At 44.6% G+C, this 25,152-nt stretch overlaps 1 protein-coding gene across 1 annotated transcript; it reads right to left on the reverse strand.

Moving 5' to 3' along the window:
- Window positions 1-636: 636 nt before the first annotated feature.
- Window positions 637-25,152, reverse strand: LOC147974927 (uncharacterized). Its single transcript, XM_087520208.1, has 4 exons — window positions 23,791-25,152; window positions 23,617-23,694; window positions 23,494-23,554; window positions 637-752 (listed from the first exon to the last, which is right to left on the reverse strand). Exons 1-4 carry the CDS (start codon window positions 25,150-25,152, stop codon window positions 637-639), a joined length of 1,617 nt encoding a protein of 538 aa, XP_087376334.1.

Raw genomic sequence — 25,152 nt, forward strand, 5'->3', positions numbered from 1 at the left:
AATTATACCTTAGCATGTAACTGAAAAACACATCAACCAAAAATCACGCGTCGCACATCTCTCACCACTGTATCTCCTCCCCTAAAACTGCCTCCACTCAGGTAAAAAATGTTAAGTTTCATTCACTAGCCAATGTATACTGTAACACCCCTTCTCACGTGTGACGAAGAAGACAAGTCAACACGTGCAACCGAAAGAGAATGACGGCGCGCGAAACTCACATATGACTCAAGAGGCCTATACATTTTTTTTGAAGCCGGGCGCCACCCCTTTCCATTACTCATCATAACGGAAATACAAAGTTCCAGTCGATCCACAATTAACGAAGATCACACGAACAGATGCAAAGACCTACCAACAACCAAAAGGAAACCGGAAAGGGAGCGCGAGCTCCGAGCACCACTGGGAAACCCACCACGAGCACCCGTCATCGGGCAGCTCATCGCGGGGCGAAAACCCAGTGACACTCAACTCCACCCACAAACCACATGCAGCAAACGAACCAACAGTATCAAACTCGAGGACACCGGCTCACAGCTGAGCAAACAAACACCCACACAGGAGTGAAAAATACGCAAAAGAACCAGGCAGCAGATCGGACCGGGACGAAGTCCTTATCACCAGAAGTCATCAGCTTCAATCCATCATCGCCCTGGTTGGAGCTGCACAAATTCTCATCATTGCCGACGTGTTTGTCTTGAGCATCTTGGCACCACGCTCCACTGCCTCCTTGTCAGCACCAGTCATCAAGCCTGCCCAGTATGTCAAAAAGCCACACGCAGAGTACACCACATTAAAAGGTGTTTTAAGTTGTTTATGCTCAAAAGTAACTTGGTTACGGCTGTTCCAGATAGCCCAGCATACGGCTGCCAGTCCAAAGGTATAGAATCTGGCTCCATCAGGTAAGAAAACATAGCACCAAGAAAAAAATTGACAGATGTTATTCGGGCATAGGTCTGTGCCCAGCACACAGCCTATCGTTCTCCAGGCAACCCGAGCCACTGGACAAGTAAAGAATAGGTGCTGAGATGTTTCAATGCTCCTACAAAATGAACATCTAGGATTCCCAGGCCAGTTCCTTTTTTTCATAACCTCTCTAGTCAAAATGGCATCTTGAAACAATTGCCAAAGGAAAATCTGAATTTTCAGGGGTATCTTCGCTTTCCAGATCCACCTGTAATCACATCCTACCAGCTGCCTTTCCAGGTAACCATAAACTGATTTAGTAGTGAAATTTTTCTTTTTCTTTCCGAGGGCCCAACAAACCTGGTCAGGTTCCGTAGACCCTGGCCAGTATCTAACCACCTCTCCCAGCTTTTTCCATTGATCTACTAGAGGAGGATGTAATTGTCTTCTAAAGAAATCATTGCCCACAAAGCTCTTAAAGCCAGCTACTGTAATCTCTTGATAATTACAAATCCCAAATAAGGCTGGGAATCGATCTTGCAAAGGGGGTTCCCGCAGAATGGTGTCTTTCCACAACCTAGTAATATCTCCAGATTTCATCACCACTTCTCTTCCTGCCAAGTATGTCTCTTTAACTTTCAAAATGGCTTTCCAAATGAGGGAATCCCCAAATTTACACTTCACCGAGGAAACTGTGTCATTCTTAAGATATTTGGCCCGAACCACCTCTTGCCAAAGGCCATGTTGTGTCTCCAGCTTCCACCACCATTTGGTGAGGAGGCTGATATTTTGCTTATGAAGATCTTCGACTCCTAATCCCCCTTTGCTTTTGGATCTACAAATTCTAGACCATTTCACCAAGTGGTATCTTTTTCGACCACTTTTTTCCTGCCAAAAAAACTTTTTTCTGTGCTTGTCCAATTTCTCAATAAATTTTTTAGGTATCATGAACATAGACATGTAGTAATATATGATACTAGTAAGGGAAGAATTCAGGAGTGTCAATCTTCCCCTAGAGGAGGCCAGCGTTACTAATCCACGACTCACAGCATTTAAGGAATTTGTCATCCACAAAGCTCCAATCAAGAGCTCGCAAAGTAGAGAAACTTACAGGCACTCCTAGATACCTCATAGGAAAGTGCCCAATCTGGCAATTGAATAGATCAGAGTATAAAGTTAACAGATCGTCATCTCCTCCTACACAGAGTATTTCACTCTTAAGGAAATTTATCTTAAGCCCAGACATGAGTTCAAATATGTATAGTAAGAGTTTGAGGTTAATTGCCGCTTCTCTATCATGTTCAAAACAAATGACAGTGTCATCAGCATACTGAAGGATAGCTACCCCCCATTAATCAAACCCGGGGCAAGGCCTGTCAGCAGGCCTTCATCTTGGGCGTTGCGGATCATTTTGGACAGGGCTTCAACAGCTATATTGAATAGAAAAGGTGAATGAGGGTCCCCCTGCCTTACCCCTTTATGACTCTGGAAATAGGGGCTAGTTTCATTATTCAGCTTGATACTAACAGTCCCATTTTTTAAAATCTTTTGAATCCAACCGCACCAGGTAGGGCCAAAGCCTCTAACCTTGTGACATTCTTGTTGGGGAACGTAGTAATTTCAAAAAAATTCCTACGCACACGCAAGATCATGTGATGCATAGCAAGGAGAGGGGGGAGTGTGATCTACATACCTAGTAGATCGACAACGGAAGCGTTTGGTTGATGTAGTCGTACGTCTTCACGATCCGACCGATCAAGCACCGAAACTACGGCACCTCCGAGTTCTAGCACACGTTCAGCTCGATGACGATCCCCGGACTCCGATCCAGCAAAGTGTCGGGGAAGAGTTCCGTCAGCATGACGGCGTCGTGACGATCTTGATGCACTACAGCAGCAGGGCTTCGCCTAAGCTCCGCTACAATATTATCGAGGACTATGGTGGCTGGGGGCGCCGCACACGGCTAAGGAATAGATCACGTGGATCAACTTGTGTGTCTCTAGGGTGCCTCTGCCTCAGTATATAAAGGACCAAAGGGGGAGGAGGCGGCCGGCCAAGGAGGGCGCGCCAGGAGAGTCCTACTCCCTCTGGGAGTAGGATCCCCCCCCAATCCTAGTTGGAATAGGATTCGCGGAGGGGGGAAAAGAGAGAGAGGGGCCGACCCCCTCTCCTTGTCCTATTCGGACCAAGGGAGGGGAGGGGCGCGCGGCCCATGAGGGGCTGCCTCTTCTCTTTTCCACTAAGGCCCATCATGGCCCATATAGCTCCCGGGGGGTTCCGGTAACCTCCCGGTACTCCGGTAAAATCCCGATTTCACCCGGAACACTTCCGATATCCAAACACAGGCTTCCAATATATCAATCTTTATGTCTCGACCATTTCGAGACTCCTCGTCATGTCCGTGATCACATCCGGGACTCCGAACAACCTTCGGTACATCAAAATGCATAAACTCATAATATAACTGTCATCGTAACCTTAAGCGTGCGGACTCTACGGGTTCGAGAACAATGTAGACATGACCGAGACACGTCTCCGGTCAATAACCAATAGCGGGACCTGGATGCCCATATTGGCTCCTACATATTCTACGAAGATCTTTATCGGTCAGACCGCATAACAACATGCGTCGTTCCCTTTGTCATCGGTATGTTACTTGCCCGAGATTCGATCGTCGGTATTCCAATACCTAGTTCAATCTCGTTGCCGGCAAGTCTCTTTACTCGTTCTGTAATACATCATCCCGCAACTAACTCATTTAGTTGCAATGCTTGCAAGGCTTAAGTGATGTGCATTACCGAGAGGGCCCAGAGATACCTCTCCGACAATCGGAGTGACAAAACCTAATCTCGAAATACGCCAACTCAACATGTACCTTTGGAGACACCTGTAGTACTCCTTTATAATCACCCAGTTACGTTGTGACGTTTGGTAGTACCCAAAGTGTTCCTCCGGTAAACGGGAGTTGCATAATCTCATAGTTATAGGAATATGTATAAGTCATGAAGAAAGCAATAGCAACATACTAAACGATCGGGTGCTAAGCTAATGGAATGGGTCATGTCAATCAGATCATTCTCTTAATGATGTGATCCCGTTAATCAAATAACAACTCATTGTTCATGGTTAGGAAACATAACCATCTTTGATTAACGAGCTAGTCAAGTAGAGGCATACTAGTGACACTTTGTTTGTCTATGTATTCACACATGTATTATATTTCCGGTTAATACAATTCTAGCATGAATAATAAACATTTATCATGATTTAGGAAATAAATAATAACTTTATTATTGCCTCTAGGGCATATTTCCTTCAGTCTCCCACTTCCACTAGAGTCAATAATCTAGATTACCCAGTAATGATTCTAACACCCATGGAGCCTTGGTGCTGATCATGTTTTGCTCGTGGAAAAGGCTTAGTCAACGGGTCTGCAATATCCAGATCCGTATGTATCTTGCAAATCTCTATGTCCCCCACCTGGACTAAATCCCAGATGGAATTGAAGCGTCTCTTGATGTGCTTGGTTCTCTTGTGAAATCTGGATTCCTTTGCCAAGGCAATTGCACCAGTATTGTCACAAAAGATTTTCATTGGACCCGATGCACTAGGTATGACACCTAGATCGGATATGAACTCCTTCATCCAGACTCCTTCATTTGCTGCTTCCGAAGCAGCTATGTACTCCGCTTCACATGTAGATCCCGCTACAACGCTTTGTTTAGAACTGCACCAACTGACAGCTCCACCGTTTAATGTAAACACGTATCCGGTTTGCGATTTAGAATCGTCCGGATCAGTGTCAAAGCTTGCATCAACGTAACCTTTTACGATGAGTTCTTTGTCACCTCCATATATGAGAAACATATCCTTAGCCCTTTTCAGGTATTTCAGGATGTTTTTGACCGCTGTCCAGTGATCCACTCCTGGATTACTTTGGTACCTCCCTGCTAGACTTATAGCAAGGCACACATCAGGTCTGGTACACAGCATTGCATACATGATAGATCCTATGGCTGATGCATAGGGAACATCTTTCATATTCTCTCTATCTTCTGCAGTGGTCGGGCATTGAGTCTTACTCAACTTCACACCTTGTAACACAGGCAAGAATCCTTTCTTTGCTTGATCCATTTTGAACTTCTTCAAAACTTTGTCAAGGTATGTGGTTTGTGAAAGTCCAATTAAGCATTTTGATCTATCTCTATAGATCTTAATGCCTAATATGTAAGCAGCTTCACCGAGGTCTTTCATTGAAAAACTTTTATTCAAGTATCCCTTTATGCTATCCAGAAATTCTACATCATTTCCAATTAGTAATATGTCATCCACATATAATATCAGAAATGCTACAGAGCTCCCACTCACTTTCTTGTAAATACAGGCTTCTCCAAAAGTCTGTATAAAACCAAATGCTTTGATCACACTATCAAAACGTTTATTCCAACTCCGAGAGGCTTGCACCAGTCCATAAATGGATCGCTGGAGCTTGCACACTTTGTTAGCTCCCTTTGGATCGACAAAACCTTCTGGTTGCATCATATACAACTCTTCTTCCAGAAATCCATTCAGAAATGCAGTTTTGACATCCATCTGCCAAATTTCATAATCATAAAATGCGGCAATTGCTAACATGATTCGGACAGACTTAAGCATCGCTACGGGTGAGAAGGTCTCATCATAGTCAATCCCTTGAACTTGCCGAAAACCTTTTGCGACAAGTCGAGCTTTGTAGACAGTAATATTACCGTCAGCGTCAGTCTTCTTTTTGAAGATCCATTTATTCTCAATTGCTTGCCGATCATCGGGCAAGTCAACCAAAGTCCATACTTTGTTCTCATACATGGATCCCATCTCAGATTTCATGGCTTCAAGCCACTTTGCGGAATCTGGGCTCACCATCGCTTCTTCATAGTTCGTAGGTTCATCATGATCTAGTAGCATGACTTCCAGAACAGGATTACCGTACCACTCTGGCGCGGATCTTACTCTGGTTGATCTACGAGGTTCAGTAGTATCTTGTTCTGAAGTTTCATGATCATCATCATTAGCTTCCTCGCTAACTGGTGTAGGTGTCGCAGAAACAGTTTTCTGTGATGTACTACTTTTCAATAAGGGAGTAGGTACAGTTACCTCGTCAAGTTCTACTTTCCTCCCACTCACTTCTTTCGAGAGAAACTCCTTCTCCAGAAAGTTTCCGAATTTAGCAACAAAAGTCTTGCCTTCGGATCTGTGATAGAAGGTGTATCCAATAGTCTCCTTTGGATATCCTATGAAGACACATTTCTCCGATTTGGGTTCGAGCTTATCAGGTTGAAGCTTTTTCACATAAGCATCGCAGCCCCAAACTTTTAGAAACGACAACTTTGGTTTCTTGCCAAACCACAGTTCATAAGGCATCGTCTCAACGGATTTTGATGGTGCCCTATTTAACGTGAATGCAGCTGTCTCTAGAGCGTATCCCCAAAATGATAGTGGTAAATCAGTAAGAGACATCATAGATCGCACCATATCTAGTAAAGTACGATTACGACGTTCGGACACACCATTACGCTGTGGTGTTCCGGGTGGCGTGAGTTGCGAAACTATTCCACAATTTTTCAAATGTACACCAAACTCGTAACTCAAATATTCTCCTCCACGATCAGATCGTAGAAACTTTATTTTCTTGTTACGATGATTTTCAACTTCACTCTGAAATTCTTTGAACTTTTCAAATGTTTCAGACTTATGTTTCATTAAGTAGATATACCCATATCTGCTTAAGTCATCTGTGAAGGTGAGAAAATAACGATATCCGCCACGAGCCTCAATATTCATCGGACCACATACATCTGTATGTATGATTTCCAACAAATCTGTTGCTCTCTCCATAGTACCGGAGAACGGTGTTTTGGTCATCTTGCCCATGAGGCACGGTTTGCAAGTACCAAGTGATTCATAATCAAGTGGTTCCAAAAGTCCATCAGTATGGAGTTTCTTCATGCGCTTTACACCGATATGACCTAAACGGCAGTGCCACAAATATGTTGCACTATCATTATCAACTCTGCATCTTTTGGTTTCAACATTATGAATATGTGTGTTACTACCATCGAGATTCAACCAGTGAAAGTGCAACTATCCCTAGGTGGTTTTGGTAATTCATAACAACATATAGCTCATTGAGCTAATGCTATTCCAAGATGATTATTTCAGGAAAGCTCAATGATTGGCATGGCATGGATGTGAAAGTGGAACCCTCAAAATGCTAAGGACAAAGGATTGGCTCAAGCTCAAAAGCTCAAGACTCTTCATCTTATATTTTAGTGATCCAAGATCACATTGAGTCTTTAGGAAAAGCCAATGCTATTAAGGAGGGATGAGGTGTTGCTTAATGAGCCTCTTGCTTCATGTGCTTAGTGATATGCTCCAAAACCCTCAACTACTTTCCCATATCCACATATGACCTAAACCCTAAGCCAAACTCGGTCCTACCGATTCTTCCTATCCGGCGCCACCGAGTTTCACTTGTCATTAGCCACTGCCAAACCCTAGCAATTCGGTTCTACCGATAAGGATCTCGGTCTCACCGAGATGGGGTTGCAAACTCTCTGTTTCCCTTTCGTAACTTTTCGGTCCCACCGAAAGAGCGAATCGGTCCCACCGAGATTGCAATATAAACTCAGTGTTTCCCCTTTGTAACTTTTCGGTCTCACCGAGTTCCACTCGGTCTCACCGAAAGAGCAAATCGGTCCCACCGAGTTTGCCTGACCAACTCTCTGGTTAGCTAATTACCAAATTCGGTCTCACCGAGTTTGTGTAATCGGTCTCACCGAGATTACGTTATGCCCAAACCCTAACCGAATTGGTCCTACCGAGTTGCATGTCAGTCCCACCGAAATTCCTAACGGTCACTAGGTTTACATTTTCGGTCCGACCGAGTTTATTGATTCGGTCCCACCGAGATTGGAAAACTGTGTAACGGTTGGATTTTGTGTGGAGGCTATATATACCCCTCCACCTCCTTCTCATTCGAGGAGAGAGCCATCAGAACACACACACCATTCCTACTCATATGTTCTGAGAGAGAACCACCTACTCATGTGTTGAGATCAAGACATTCCATTCCTACCATATGAATCTTGATCTCTAGCCTTCCCAAGTTGCTTTCCACAAAAACCCTCTTTTCACCAAATCCAAATCCTATGAGAGAGAGTTGAGTGTTGGGGAGACTATCATTTGAAGCACAAGAGCAAGGAGTTCATTACCTACACACCATTTGTTACTTCTTGGAGAGTGGTGTCTCCTAGATTGGCTAGGTGTCACTTGGGAGCCTCCGACAAGATTGTGGAGTTGAACCAAGGAGTTTGTAAGGGAAAGGAGATCGCCTACTTCGTGAAGATCTACCGCTAGTGAGGCAAGTCCTTCGTGGGCGATGGCCATGGTGGGATAGACAAGGTTGCTTCTTCGTGGACCCTTTGTGGGTGGTTGCTTCTTCGTGGACCCTTCGTGGGTGGAGCCCTGTGTGGACTCGCGCAACCGTTACCCTTGGGTGGAGCCCTGTGTGGACTCGCGCAACCGTTACCCTTCGTGGGTTGAAGTCTCCATCAACGTGGATGTAGGATAGCACCACCTATCCGAACCACGGGAAAAACATCCATGTCTCCAATTGCGTTTGAATTCTCCAAACCCTTCCCTTTACATTCTTGCAAGTTGCATGCTTTACTTTCCGCTGCCAATATACTCTTTGCATGCTTGCTTGAATTGTGTGATGATTGCTTGACTTGTCCTACAATAGCTAAAATCTGCCAAGAACTAAAATTGGGAAAAGGTTAAGTTTTTATTTGGTCAAGTAGTCTAATCACCCCCCCTCTAGACATACTTTCGATCCTACAAGTGGTATCAGAGCCTTGGTCTCCATTTGCTTGATCTCCATAGCTTTTGGTGGTCATAGCCTTGGTTTCACAACCTAGGAGAGTATGGCGTCTAGCGAGGGAAATTATCACCGTAGAGGTCCTTACTTTGATGGTACCAATTTTGCTAGTTGGAAGCATAAAATGAAAATGCATATTCTTGGACATAACCCCGCTGTTTGGGCTATTGTGTGTGTTGGTTTGCAAGGTGACTTCTTTGACGGGAAAGAACCAAACCGTGAAGCTACCGCGGATGAGTTGAAGATGTTGCAATACAATGCTCAAGCTTGTGATATTCTCTTCAACGGATTGTGCCCTGAAGAATTCAACAAAATCAGCCGCCTTGAGAATGCAAAGGAAATTTGGGACACTTTGATTGATATGTACGAAGGTACCGACTCCGTCAAGGAATCCAAGTTGGATGTGCTTCAAAGCCAACTTGACAAGTTCAAGATGAAGGATGGTGAAGGTGTCGCTGAAATGTACTCTAGGCTTGCTCTCATCACAAATGAGATTGCCGTCTTAGGAAGTGAAGAGATGACCGATAGATTCATCATCAAGAAGATCCTAAGAGCCTTGGATGGAAAATATGATACCGTGTGCACATTGATCCAAATGATGCCCAATTACAAAGATCTCAAGCCAACGGAGGTGATTGGAAGAATTGTTGCTCATGAGATGTCACTTAAGGATAAAGAGGAACTTCACAACAAATCAAGTGGTGCCTATAAAGCCTCATGTGAAGCCCCTACATCATCAAGTGAGAGACAAGACTTCAATGAAGAATTGAGATTAATGGTGAAGAACTTCAACAAGTTCTACAAGAGTAGAAGCAAAGATAGAAGCTCCAAGTCAAGGTCCTACAATGACAAGAGATCTTCTAGTAGAGAGCGAAACTGTTACAATTGTGGAAGATCCGGACACTATTCCAATGAGTGTACGGCTCCCTACAAGAGAAGAGAAGATTCTCCAAAAAGAAGAAGCAAAGGATCACCACCAAGAGAGAGAAGGAGTAAAGATGATCGTTATGAACGAAGATACTCACAGAGAAGCAAGGATTCAGAAAGGAAGGAAAAATCATCAAGGAGCTACACAAGACGAAGACATCAAGCACATGTTGGTGAATGGGTATCCGGCTCCGACTCCGACAGCCACTCCGAGAGAAGTTATCACTCCGACTCCGAAGATACTCAAGATGAAGGTATTGCCGGTCTAGCACTTGTGTCAACCAACTCCTACGACATATTTGACTCACCAAATGAAGGAATTGGAAGATGCTTCATGGCCAAAGGTCCTAAGGTAACACACCCCGAGTATGTTGACTTCAATAGTGATGAAGATAACTTGTTAGGTGATGATTTGCTTGGTGACAACTCTAGTGATGAATACTATGATGAAAGACCAATTAATCATGCTAAAACGAGTGACAATGATAAGGAGAAGATTGAGGCTCTAACTAAAGAACTAAAAACTCTTAAGTTAGCTCATGACACTATCTTCGAAGATCATCGAGAACTTTTAAGAGCTCATGAGAAACTACGGTTTGAAAAGCTCAATCTTGAGCAAGAGCATGAGTTCTTAAAGGCAATCAATGATGATCTCCGCAAGAAAAGTTCTTCTTACATTGCCAAGCGTTTACTCTTATCCACTTACATGCCTCAAGTCAAGTCTAACAAGAAAGATTCTTCCTCTAGTAGTAACAATGATCATGCTAAATCCAATATTGTTGCTTCTAGTAGTTCTCTTGATTCCACTAATGATTCTCTTAGCCAAGTTACACTTGAGCAAGAAAATAGCTTATTGAAGGGAATTATAGAGAAAGGAGTGTACAAAAGCCTTGCCGGGAGTAAGCAATTCGAGGAAATTGTGCGCAAGCAAGGAATGCACCGGAAGAATCAAGGTGTTGGTTTTGAACGAAAGTTCAATGCCAATGGAGTTGAATGGGAAGAAGATCAATACCCCAAGACAAAGTTTGTCCCTCAACAAGAGAAGAATACTTCTTTCAAGGGGACACATGCTCAAGATGATCTTCCACCACAAGACTACGAGCAAAAAGGCAAGGACAAGCTTCAAGAGGAAATTGATGCATTTGAAGAAGCTCCTAAGACCTTAGTCAAGTGGATTCCCAAGACTACTTCAAGTTCCACTTCATCAAGTACAACTACAACTCCAAGAATTCCCATCAAGATGATGTGGATCCAAAAGAAGAAGAACTAGAGAGTTCTTGAGGGTGACTCCGCCAACATACTTCACTCTTATCATTTTGGCAAGAACAAGTGCAATCAACTTCCACATCTTGCACTAGTTCAAGGAGTCACAAACCCTCTTGTTGGTAAGACAAGGGACAAGGTAACCTAAAAGTTTTCATGGACATCATCTTTCGTGTGCATCACTCTATGTCTATGGATATCCTTGTTTGTTCCTTGTGGGACTAACCCATGTAGGTATTGAAAGTGCAATTCACTCAAATGGATAGCTCCAAGAGATCTACATCAACATTGAGCATCCACATCTTCAATATCTACATGAAGTCATCATCGACAAAACCCAAGGTTAGTTCATCCCTCTTAGGGGGGATATCACATCTAGGGGGAGCTTTACTCTAAGACTTGAGCTAAAGCAACTCTAAAGATGTGAACACAACAATGCTTTATGTAAAAGTGGTAACCCCACTTGAGCTTAAACGATGAGTATGACCTATGATCAAGTGTTCTCACTTGACTCCTAAGTCAATATACTCATATATAGATGACCTAGTCATCGCAAATTGCTTGATAGATGCTAGAATTGGTTGTGCATGCCTTGCCACATATTTCATTTGCCATCTTATTGTGTGATCATGCTGACTGCATATTTTACTCATTTGAGGACATCCACTTGTTGTTTTGATTGTTTGGTTTTATCTTCTTTTGCCAAGTGGATGGACAAGAATGCCTAAGAACCTCCTCTAGCTATCTAGGCTTTTCTCGTCTCAAACTCTATTCATGCTGCATCACAAAATTTGATCAAGTCAGATTTGAACCACTCTGTGTGAGGAGCGCTCGGAGTCCCCGATTCGTCATAGACTTAAACTTCCAAAACCTCTTTATGATTCTCGGTCTGACCGATACTCCACTTTCGGTCCTACCGAGATCATTAAGTTGATCTAGGTTTTCGATCTCAGTGCAACCGATTTGAACCTTTCGGTCACACTGAGTTTCAGTAACTGCACGCAGTTATGAATCTCGGTGCCACCGAGTTGTTCCACTCGGTCACACCGACAGGGTCGGGCTATATATAGTCACGGGAAAAATTTGGAAATTTCTCCGAACCCCTTCGCCCGCGCGATAGCCTGCTCTGCCCTTGAGGTCTCCGGATCATCTTCTCGCCGCCAGCAGCCTCCAGTCGCTGGTCTCCATCGCCGTCAACGGGAATTCTGCCCCGCCGTTGACGCCGTAGCAAGTCCCCGCCGAACTAGGGTATGGACTTGATCTTTGTGCTATTCCTCAATCTGATTCCTAGCACATTGTGATCATATTGTTTCTAGCCACGTATGATAAACTTCTATCCAGTCAAAATGCTCATAGATTAGGTTTGATTCGAAAATTCTAGGTTTAGGTTTCCGCCGAAACCATCTCGGACCCACCGAGTTGAAAAACTCGGTCCCACCGATTTGGCTTATGCCATTGCACAAGTGAGACTCGATCTGACTGAGAATTACTTATCGGTGTGACCGATTTTTGAACTCAGTGAAACCCTAGCAGTCTCGGTGCCACCGAACTGTGACTCGGTCCTACCGAGTTCACTAGTTTAGGTTCCAAAACTGCTTCGGTATCACCGAGTTTGAAAATCGGTAGATCCGAGATGATTTCAGTGGGAAACTAAAACTAAGTTTTTGGATCATTCTTTTTGCAAAAATCTCTGCATTTTGTGATGCTCATCCACTCTATCTCCTCTATAATCTATTCACAGGGTCAGCAGTCAGTTTGCAGCATGTCAGACCAGAGTGATAGCCAGAATCTGTCAGAGCAACAAGTGGTGATGAGTGAGGGCACTAGTCCCTCCAGTTCATCTGATGAAGGCAGCAGGAGCACTCCTAGGAATTTGCCAAAGGCTGCCACGAGAAAAAGGAAGAAGAAAACTTCAGACTCTGAAGATGAGGACTATGTGGCAGAGGAAGAGGCCACTTCCAAGAGAATTGAACCAGCTCAAGGCACTAAGCCAGGTCTGAAAATCAAAAGGCCAGCAGGCAGGCAGCCCATGTCAAAGGCTAGAGCCTCAACTGAGAAGCCCACTTCCCAAGAGCCAGCTGCAGCTGAGGGCAAGAAAAGGAAGGAGAGGGTGAAGAAGACTGTGGCTAGAGTGCTTGGCAAAGCCTCCATCATGGAAGAGGAAGAGGAAGAAGAGGCAGCTGCACCAGCGCCCAAGGCACCCAAGCTAATGGGTGATGCCATAAGGTCAGGGGCTACTGCATCTAAGCCCAAAGCTGCCTCCAAGCCAAAACCTAAGACAAACACAAGGAGCATTCCTGCAGCTGAGAAGAACAAGGCCCCAGTGCCTGAGACTGTTGCTGAGGATGAGGAAGAAAATGTCCTAAGGAAGCTCAAGCCCAAGATCCCAGACCACAACCATGCTCATTCTGTGGCTGAGGATATGAAGCTCAGGAGAGACTCAGGGCTCAGGAAGTGGAGAGAAGCAGATCCATATGCTTCTAGGAGAAGGACTGCAGTGGACTACAGGTTTCATACCAAGGAGCAACAGGATTTCTATTAGACAGTGCTACTTGACAAGAAGCCAATTGTATGTGACATGAGATGGGTCGACTGGACCTATATCAAGGACAATGAAGAGTACTACCCAGGAGTATTTGACAGCTTTAGTGCATGTGGAGTTGCAGACTTTGTTGGGCAGAAGCTCACAAAGTGGAATGAGGAGCTAATCATGCAATTCTACTCCACAGCACACTTTTATCCGGATGGCAGGATCACATGGATGTCAGAGGGTACAAGGTACCACTCTACTATTGAGGAATGGGCGAAGCTGATCAATGCCCCAGAGGAGCAAGATGATGACTTGGACATTTATGCCAAGAAAAAGATGGACCACAACTCCATGTCCAACATGTACAAGGAGATTCCGAATGAAGCACTTGACACGTTCAAGTTTGGCTCAGTGCATTATCTGCTATCAGGATTGCCTACGATCAACTGGATCCTTAGGCACACCCTTCTGCCCAAGTCTGGAGATCACAAGATGATCAAAGGTCACGCGATCAATTTGCTTCATGTCTTTGACGTGCCTCAAAAATTCAAAGTCATGAGCCTCATAGTGGAAACAATCAAAAGGACTGCGGCAGATCAGAAGAGGAGCTGCGGATATGCCCCTCAGATTCAGGAGCTCATCAACTCCAAGATGGGCACGGGCGTATATTTGTTGGATAAGGAACACCTGCCCATCCGTCCAGATTTTGAGGACAATGAAGTTGTCATGACTGAGAACGAGCCATCATCTGCTCAAGCATTTGCAAAGAAGGAGAAGGCGAGGAAGGAGAAAGCTGCCAAGATGCCTACTCAAGAGGAGGCATCTGAGTACTTCTTGAAGACCAAACAAGAGCAACTTGGTTACTTGATTGCATCCACGCTGAGGATTGAGCAAAGTCTGGCCACCCTCACTAAGAATCAGCAGAGCCTAGAGAGGATCATGGAACAGAAGTTCTATGACTTGGATGTCAAAGTAACGGAAGTTCAGTCTGCAGTGGAGCAGCTCCAGGAGGACATGAATGAGAGGAGAGGCAGGACCACGACTCATGCCTTTTCTAGAGTGCCACGAGGTCCGAGGTCGTCTGCACTGCCAGTTGCTGACACCAGAGCCACCACTTCAGCACCAGCTACAGCCTCAGCTCCAGCGTCTACTTCAGCTCCAACTCCAGCGACTACTTCAGCATCTACCGAAGCCTTCGTCCTTGGAGTGATCCGGACTCCACCACCACCTGAAGATCAAGCCTGAGCGTCGATCTAGTGCTATGCATTTTCTAGGAACTTTTTGGTAACTTGTTGCCAAAGGGGGAGAAGATGTATAGATCATAGGCTTCGAGAGAGAGAGTGTTGCTTTTCTCTCTTGCTTTATTTGGTGGTTTTTTCGAACTTGTCTGCTTTTGAGTGCGTGATACTACGTCATTATTTGTGAGACATTGATGATCATGTGTTTGATCATAAGCTACACTTAATGCTTGCTTAATGCCATTATCCTATCTATCTTGTGTGATCATTCATTATTCTTGGTGATGAGTGCATGTATTTCATTCTCATCATTTTGAGCGCTCCACCAAGATGTATGTGACATGGAAGAGTAACCCATGACTCTAACTCTTTGTGCATTTGCAGTCCAAAGCAAATTTTAAATATGCACAAATTTAGGGGGACCTCTTACTTATCACATACTTCTCAAAGCGACGATATATTTCATGCTTATTATCATTTGTCGAAGCTTTGATCTATATGTTGTCATAAATTACCAAAAAGGGGGAGATTGAAAGTGCAACTATCCCTAGGTGGTTTTGGTAATTCATAACAACATATAGCTCATTGAGCTAATGCTATTCCAAGATGATTATTTCAGGAAAGCTCAATGATTGGCATGGCATGGATGTGAAAGTGGAACCCTCAAAATGCTAAGGACAAAGGATTGGCTCAAGTTCAAAAGCTCAAGACTCTTCATCTTATATTTTAGTGATCCAAGATCACATTGAGTCTTTAGGAAAAGCCAATACTATTAAGGAGGGATGAGGTGTTGCTTAATGAGCCTCTTGCTTCATGTGCTTAGTGATATGCTCCAAAACCCTCAACTACTTTCCCATATCCACATATGACCTAAACCCTAAGCCAAACTCGGTCCTACCGATTCTTCCTATCTGGCGCCACCGAGTTTCACTTGTCATTAGCCACTGCCAAACCCTAGCAATTCGGTTCTACCGATAAGGATCTCGGTCTCACCGAGATGGGGATGCAAACTCTCTGTTTCCCTTTCGTAACTTTTCGGTCCCACCGAAAGAGCGAATCGGTCCCACCGAGATTGCAATGTAAACTCAGTGTTTCCCCTTTGTAACTTTTCGGTCTCACCGAGTTCCACTCGGTCTCACCGAAAGAGCAAATCGGTCCCACCGAGTTTGCCTGACCAACTCTCTAGTTAGCTAATTACCAAATTCGGTCTCACCGAGTTTGTGTAACCGGTCTCACCGAGATTACGTTATGCCCAAACCCTAACTGAATCGGTCCTACCGAGTTGCATGTCAGTCCCACCGAAATTCCTAACGGTCACTAGGTTTACATTTTCGGTCCGACTGAGTTTATTGATTCGGTCCCACCGAGATTGGAAAACTGTGTAACGGTTGGATTTTGTGTGGAGGCTATATATACCCCTCCACCTCCTTCTCATTCGAGGAGAGAGCCATCAGAACACACACACCATTCCTACTCATATGTTCTGAGAGAGAACCACCTACTCATGTGTTGAGATCAAGACATTCCATTCCTACCATATGAATCTTGATCTCTAGCCTTCCCAAGTTGCTTTCCACAAAAACCCTCTTTTCACCAAATCCAAATCCTATGAGAGAGAGTTGAGTGTTGGGGAGACTATCATTTGAAGCACAAGAGCAAGGAGTTCATTACCTACACACCATTTGTTACTTCTTGGAGAGTGGTGTCTCCTAGATTGGCTAGGTGTCACTTGGGAGCCTCCGACAAGATTGTGGAGTTGAACCAAGGAGTTTGTAAGGGCAAGGAGATCGCCTACTTCGTGAAGATCTACCGCTAGTGAGGCAAGTCCTTCGTGGGCGATGGCCATGGTGCGATAGACAAGGTTGCTTCTTCGTGGACCCTTTGTGGGTGGTTGCTTCTTCGTGGACCCTTCGTGGGTGGAGCCCTGTGTGGACTCACGCAACCGTTACCCTTGGGTGGAGCCCTGTGTGGACTCGCGCAACTGTTACCCTTCGTGGGTTGAAGTCTCCATCAACGTGGATGTAGGATAGCACCACCTATCCGAACCACGGGAAAAACATCCGTGTCTCCAATTGCGTTTGAATTCTCCAAACCCTTCCCTTTACATTCTTGCAAGTTGCATGCTTTACTTTCCGCTGCCAATATACTCTTTGCATGCTTGCTTGAATTGTGTGATGATTGCTTGACTTGTCCTACAATAGCTAAAATCTGCCAAGAACTAAAATTGGGAAAAGGTTAAGTTTTTATTTGGTCAAGTAGTCTAATCACCCCCCCTCTAGACATACTTTCGATCCTACAACAAGAATAGACCACTCTTCAAGGGTGCATGACCATAAAAGATATTACTCATATAAATAGAACAACCATTATTCTCAGATTTAAATGAATAACCGTCTCGCATCAAACAAGATCCAGATATAATGTTCATGCTTAACGCTGGCACCAAATAACAATTATTTAGGTCTAATATTAATCCCGAAGGTAGATGTGGAGGTAGCGTGCCGACTGCGATCACATCGACTTTGGAACCATTTCCCACGCGCATCGTCACCTCGTCCTTAGCCAATCTTCGCTTGATCCGTAGTCCCTGTTTCGAGTTGCAAATATTAGCAACAGAACCAGTATCAAATACTCAGGTGCTACTGCGAGCATTGGTAAGGTACACATCAATAACATGTATATCACAAATACCTTTGTTCACCTTGCCATCCTTCTTATCCGCCAAATACTTGGGGCAGTTCCGCTTCCAGTGACCAGTCTGCTTGCAATAGAAGCACTCAGTTTCAGGCTTAGGTCCAGGTCTGGGTTTCTTCTCTTGAGTAGCAACTTGCTTGCCGTTCTTTTTGAAGTTCCCCTTCTTCTTCCCTTTGCCCTTTTTCTTGAAACTAGTGGTCTTGTTGACCATCAACACTTGATGCTCCTTCTTGTTTTCTACCTCCGCAGCTTTTAGCATTGCGAAGAGCTCGGGAATAGTCTTGTTCATCCCTTGCATATTATAGTTCATCACGAAGCTCTTGTAGCTTGGTGGCAGTGATTGGAGAATTCTGTCAATGACGCAATCATCTGGAGGATTAACTCCCAATTGAATCAAGTGATTATCATACCCAGACATTTTGAGTATATGCTCACTGACAGAACTGTTCTCCTCCATCTTGCAGCTATAGAACTTATTGGAGACTTCATATCTCTCAATTCGGGCATTTTCTTGAAATATTAACTTCAACTCCTGGAACATCTCATATGCTCCATGACGTTCAAAACGTCGTTGAAGTCCCAATTCTAAGCCGTAAAGCATGGCACACTGAACTATCGAGTAGTCATCAGCTTTGCTCTGCCAGACGTTCATAACATCCGGCGTTGCTCCTGCAACAGGCCTGGCACCCAACGGTGCTTCCAGGACGTAATTCTTCTGTGCAGCAATGAGGATAATCCTCAAGTTACGGACCCAGTCCGTGTAATTGCTACCATCATCTTTCAACTTTGCTTTCTCAAGGAATGCATTAAAATTCAACGGAACAACAGCATGAGCCATCTATCCACAAACAAGCATAAACAAGCAAGATACTTATCAGGTACTAAGTTTCATGATAAATTTAGGTTCAGTTAATTTACTTAAAGAACTCCCACTTAGATAGACATCCCTCTAATCCTCTAAGTGATTACGTGATCCAAATCAACTAAACCATGTCCGATCATCACGTGAGATGGAGTGGTTTCATTGGTGAACATCATTATGTTGATCATATCTACTATATGATTCACGCTCGACCTTTCGGTCTCCGTGTTCCGAGGCCATATCTGTATATGCTTGGCTCGTCAAGTATAACCTGAGTATTCCGCGTGTGCAACTGTTTTGCACCCGTTGTATTTGAACGTAGAACCTATCACACCCGATCATCACGTGGTGTCTCAGCACGAAGAACTTTCGCAACGGTGCATACTCAGGGAGAACACTTGATAATTAGTGAGAGATCATCTTATAATGCTACCGTCAATCAAAGCAAGATAAGATGCATAAAAGATAAACATCACATGCAATCAATATAAGTGATATGATATGGCCATCATCATCTTGTGCTTGTGATCTTCATCTCCGAAGCACCGTCATGATCACCATCGTCACCGGCGTGCCACCTTGATCTCCATCGTAGCATCGTTGTCGCCTCGCCAAGCTTGTGCTTCCACGACTATCGCTACCGTTTAGTGATAAAGTAAAGCATTACATCGCGATTGCATTGCATACAATAAAGCGACAACCATATGGCTCCTGCCGGTTGCCGATAACTCGGTTACAAAACATGATCATCTCATACAATAAAATTCAGCATCATGTCTTGACCATATCACATCACAACATGCCCTGCAAAAACAAGTTAGACGTCCTCTACTTTGTTGTTGCAAGTTTTACGTGGCTGCTACGGGCTTAAGCAAGAACCAATCTTACCTACGCATCAAAACCACAATGATAATTTGTCAAGTTGGTGATGTTTTAACCTTCGCAAGGACCGGGCGTAGCCACACTTGGTTCAACTAAAGTTGGAGAAACTGTCACCCACAAGCCACCTCCGTGCAAAGCACGTCAGGAGAACCGGTCTCGCGTAAGCGTACGCGTAATGTCGGTCTGGGCCGCTTCATCCAACAATACCGCCGAACCAAAGTATGACATGCTGGTAAGCAGTATGACTTATATCGCCCACAAGTCACTTGTGTTCTACTCGTGCATATAGCATCAACATATAAAACCTAGGCTCGGATGCCACTGTTGTGGAACATAGTAATTTCAAAAAAATTCCTACGCACACGCAAGATCATGTGATGCATAGCAACGAGAGGGGGGAGTGTGATCTACATACCTAGTAGATCGACAATGGAAGCGTTTGGTTGATGTAGTCGTACGTCTTCACGATCCGACCGATCAAGCACCGAAACTACGGCACCTCCGAGTTCTAGCACACGTTCAGCTCGATGACGATCCCCGGACTCCGATCTAGCAAAGTGTCGGGGAAGAGTTCCGTCAGCACGACGGCGTGGTGACGATCTTGATGCACTACAGCAGCAGGGCTTCGCCTAAGCTCCGCTACAATATTATCGAGGACTATGGTGGCTGGGGGCGCCGCACACGGCTAAGGAATAGATCACGTGGATCAACTTGTGTGTCTCTAGGGTGCCTCTGCCTCAGTATATAAAGGACCAAAGGGGGAGGAGGCGGCCGGCCAAGGAGGGCGCGCCAGGAGAGTCCTACTCCCTCTGGGAGTAGGATTCCCCCCCCCCAATCCTAGTTGGAATAGGATTCGCGGAGGGGGGAAAAGAGAGAAAGGGGCCGGCCCCCTCTCCTTGTCCTATTCGGACCAAGGGAGGGGAGGGGCGCGCGGCCCATGAGGGGCTGCCTCTTCTCTTTTCCACTAAGGCCCATCATGGCCCATATAGCTCCCGGGGGGTTCCGGTAACCTCCCGGTACTCCGGTAAAATCCCGATTTCACCCGGAACATTTCCGATATCCAAACATAGGCTTCCAATATATCAATCTTTATGTCTCGACCATTTCGAGAATCCTCGTCATGTCCGTGATCACACCCGGGACTCCGAACAACCTTCGGTACATCAAAATGCATAAACTCATAATATAACTGTCATCGTAACCTTAAGCGTGCGGACCCTACGGGTTCGAGAACAATGTAGACATGACCGAGACACGTCTCCGGTCAATAACTAATAGCGGGACCTGGATGCCCATATTGGCTCCTACATATTCTACGAAGATCTTTATCGGTCAGACCGCATAATAACATACGTCGTTCCCTTTGTCATCGGTATGTTACTTGCCCGAGATTCGATCGTCGGTATTCCAATACCTAGTTCAATCTCGTTGCCGTCAAGTCTCTTTACTCGTTCTGTAATACATCATCCCGCAACTAACTCATTTAGTTGCAATGCTTGCAAGGTTTAAGTGATGTGCATTACTGAGAGGGCCCAGAGATACCTCTCCGACAATCGGAGTGACAAAACCTAATCTCGAAATACGCCAACTCAACATGTACCTTTAGAGACACCTGTAGTACTCCTTTATAATCACCCAGTTACGTTGTGACGTTTGGTAGTACCCAAAGTGTTCCTCCGGTAAACGGGAGTTGCATAATCTCATAGTTATAGGAACATGTATAAGTCATGAAGAAAGCAATAGCAACATACTAAACGATCGGGTGCTAAGCTAATGGAATGGGTCATGTCAATCAGATCATTCTCTTAATGATGTGATCCCGTTAATCAAATAACAAATCATTGTTCATGGTTAGGAAACATAACCATCTTTGATTAACGAGCTAGTCAAGTAGAGGCATACTAGTGACACTTTGTTTGTCTATGTATTCACACATGTATTATGTTTTCGGTTAATACAATTCTAGCATGAATAATAAACATTTATCATGATATAAGGAAATAAATAATAACTTTATTATTGCCTCTAGGGCATATTTCCTTCAATTCTAACAGAAAGTCCCAGTTAATTTTATCATAGGACTTTTCGAAGTCTAATTTCAGCACCACCCCGACCCTTTTTTTTGGTGCGTGTGATGAAGAACTTCGTGCAAAGTCAGTATGCCATCCATAATATTTCTGTGTTTAATAAATGCATTCTGATGCTTACTAATAAGCTTGTCAGCAAATATAGCCACTCTGTTATCCAAAACTTCTGTGATAAGTTTGTATGGGCAGCGAAGAAGGCAGATAGGCCTATATTGCTGATTTTTCTTGGCTCCACTTATCTTAGGGATTAGAGTAATGATACCATAGTTGAGACGGGCCACATCCAAAGAGTTGTTGTGAAAGGCCTCAAACAGGTGCATGATATTATTTTTCACAAAATTCCAACCGTGTTTATAAAACTCCGCTGGAATGTTGTCCGGTCCAGGCGCACGATTACTATCCATGCCATCTAGGGCTTTTTTCACCTCTTCTTCTGTGAATGCGCCGGTCAGGATTATATTATCTGCTGCGTCTAGCTTTTCACTCTCAGGCCACATATCAGGGGATAATCTAAAAAGTTTTCCACTACCATGCCCAAAAAGCTCTTTATAGTAGGCTGTGGCATGAGCAAGAAGGTTGCCAGTTCCCTCAATCGTTATTTCTCCGTCAGTAAAGGACTGAATTGTGTTCTTACGTTTCTTCCCATTAGCTATTCGATGGTAGAAGGCTGTATTGAGATCACCTTTTAATAGCCATCTTTCATTAGATTGTTGCAGCCAGAACAATTCTTCATTGACCAGGATATTGTTCAGTTCAGCTTGCAAACTAACCTTTTTTTTCATATATCTTCGGATCGAGGGGGCCCTCTTCTTCCTCCTGTTCAATTTTTTCCAGCTCCGCTTTGATGCATTTCTTCCTTTTTCTATTATGCCCAAAGGTATGGGAACCCCACCCTTTAAAATATTTCTTAAGTCGCTTCAGTTTAATATTAAGAACATCAATAGGATCTGTAGCCCGAATTGGCTGTTCCCAATTTTTTTGGCCGTAGGATAAAACTTTTCATCTCTCAACCAACTTAGTTCAAATCTGAACTCTCGTTGTCGTGGGGTGTCAGGATTTTTCGCCCCCGAGGAAATTAAGAGAGGGTTATGATCAGATACGTCCCTTACCAGCTTACGGACCGTAACCAAAGGGAATAAATCTTCCCACTCAAAACTCATCAAAATTCTGTCAAGTTTCTCTAGGGTAGGGTGCTTTTGATTATTAGTCCACGCGTATCTACCTCCACCCATGTGAATCTCTCTAAGACACAGAGAGTTAATAAGTGAGTTGAACTTGTCAACATAAGGCGATCGACTCATAGGTTTATTTTTATCATCATTACTTTGCAAGATATTAAAGTCACCCCCCACTATATAAGGGACCTGAATTCGCGAGCACATTGAGGCAAGCTCAACAAGGAAGTCATCTTTACTGTCGTCATGAGCCGCCCCGTAAACTGTAACGATCGCCCAAACATAATCGAGCTTAACATCATATAGGTTTGCCTGTAAACAGAATCTACCCGAGGTCCAGGATATTACTTCTAAGGTTTCCTTCCTGACACCACAAAGGATACCGCCTGCTTTACCATTTGAGGGTACCCAATTCCAATCAAAATTATTCATACGATCAATCTTTCTAAGATTTTTCGGGGGGAAGTTTTTTTTTCATAGTTTCTTGAAGGCAAATGAAATCTAGGGAATGATCTTTGATTATATCAGAGAAGCATGAAGTCATTTGTTTCTTCCCTGCTCCTCTGCAATTCCAGAATAGACCATTCATTTAATAACAATAGGTTTCTTTCCCTGTTTGGCATTCCTACCAGGAGGCAAGGTAGGGCTACCACTATATTTCTCAGGGGCTTTCCTGTTTCTTTGACTTCTAGTTACAGGTCTAGAGATAACCACATTAATTTTCTTTTCTCTCTTTTTTCTAGACCGAACTACAGTAAAGGATTCCTCATCAACTTCATTTTCCTCACACCCCCTCAGATCCAAAGGTGTCTGATCCCCCTTCCCATTAGTTAACATCAAGACATTATTTCTTTTATCATTGTCATCCTCCTTCCCCTCTTTGTATTCTTTGTTTCTAGCTTTTTCCAATGCTAGTAAAATCAGTATCAGGGATATTTATGCCCATCTTGGCAGCTCTAAGCATTAACATAGGATCGGATAATGATTCAAAGGAGTTGATGTTTTGGGAGTTACCTTCTAGATCCCTCTTTTTTGCCGCCGCAGCAGCTTTGACATCCACACGCTCCAGATTACTCTGCACATTCCTCAGACTGAAGCAAAGATTTTCTTCAGTAACAAGAGGGGGGCAGGAATCACCTCTGTCTCAGGCGACTCCACCCTATAGTCACTGACCACCTTTAAACCAGAGTCATGTTGACCAATCACCTCCACCACCTGGGGAATTTTTTTAAACGCATCAGCATATGACTTAAATTCATTTTTATTGATTTTGTTTTCTGTCACCAAAGGATGCTGGCGGGGTGTACTTACTTTCTCTTTTTCTTCAAATTCATGTTCCATTGTATCAATGATCAACGTAGTATGGAGCGAATCATCAGATTCCATGCTCTCTTGTGACTCCCGAATCGGGTCAGGGACTTCTCTCTGGGGAATGGAGGGAGATTTCCTTCCAAGCCCAGTCGAAGAGCTGCCCATGTTAGCTCCAGGAGTCACGTTTTGCTTCTGATTTTTTTCATTGTCCCCATCTGTGTTAGGAGACACCATCATATCTTTTTTCACACGATTCGGATCCCTCACCAGAACTTGCTCCACCTCATAGAAGAAGTCATAAAAGTGTCCCCCTAAGACTGATTCGGCCACCCCTGGTATAGCATCCACATTTCTACACCCAATTTTAACCCGAGCCGACGCTGGGCGGTGCAGAGTAGCAGAATCAATCTCTAGAGGCACACCCACCAACGGTGCCACAAAAGCAAGGTTCCTCTCACTCCTTTTGTCTAAAGGCACATTGCTAATTTTCACCCAGGCTACCTCCATCAAACCCTTCGCTCCCACTGTAGAAGACCAAGGGGTAGCATGAATCGTGGCACCACTTGTTTTCAGAGTGACAATTTTCACATAGCAGATTTGAGCAACAGCCCGTGGGTTAGGAAAACGCACCACAAATATCCCAGGGCCTATGGCATGAGCTGAGCAATGCCAACCCGTGGCCAAATAGTCCGAAAGATCTAACTCCATCTGCCTGGTCGACGTCTCTCCCTCAACTATAGTAACAATAATGTTGTTCGATCTCTCCTTAAGCTGACTAGCCATACAGGAATCATGGATGTAATAGAACCCCTGCCCTTTGGCTTGAAAGGCGCACATCGGAGCAATACACTCCCAGGGAAGGAAGGCAACACATGCAGATGCAAGGTGTCCTAGCTTGTTACATCGTTCACAGAAAACTTGAGGACATCGAGCAGGAATGTGTTCATGCGACTTGCAGATGGGGCATGGAATAGGGTTTTTGGTAGGGTGCACCTGATTCACATTCTGCTTTCCATGGGGACGACGGATTGGAGACGAGGTTTGATGCCCGCTCCCCGTGCCCTCAGATGAAGCCGCAGCCAATTTCTTCTCCACCCAAACGCCTCCGTCCTGGAGATCCTGGCGCTTTGTAGCGGCCGCAGCATCCCAACGCGAGTTGTCGTCCGAAGCAGATGCTGGAGTAGATGAAGCAGAGATGGTGCGGTCGCCGCTGCCCTCGGTCCGCTTCCAGGAGAACTTGCTCTTGTCTCCACCGCGGCCGTAGCCGCGGCCGGAGTTCCTCCCCGCGCCACGTCCCGCGCCGCCAGCATCAGCGCCTTGACGCCGCTCTCCGGGGAAACCCCACCCCGCATCAGTCGCCAT

The sequence above is a fragment of the Triticum urartu genome, chromosome 4A, assembly GCF_056163025.1.
Source record: "Triticum urartu cultivar PI428250 chromosome 4A, HENAU_Tu73, whole genome shotgun sequence".
In the NCBI taxonomy this organism is placed as follows: domain Eukaryota; kingdom Viridiplantae; phylum Streptophyta; class Magnoliopsida; order Poales; family Poaceae; genus Triticum; species Triticum urartu.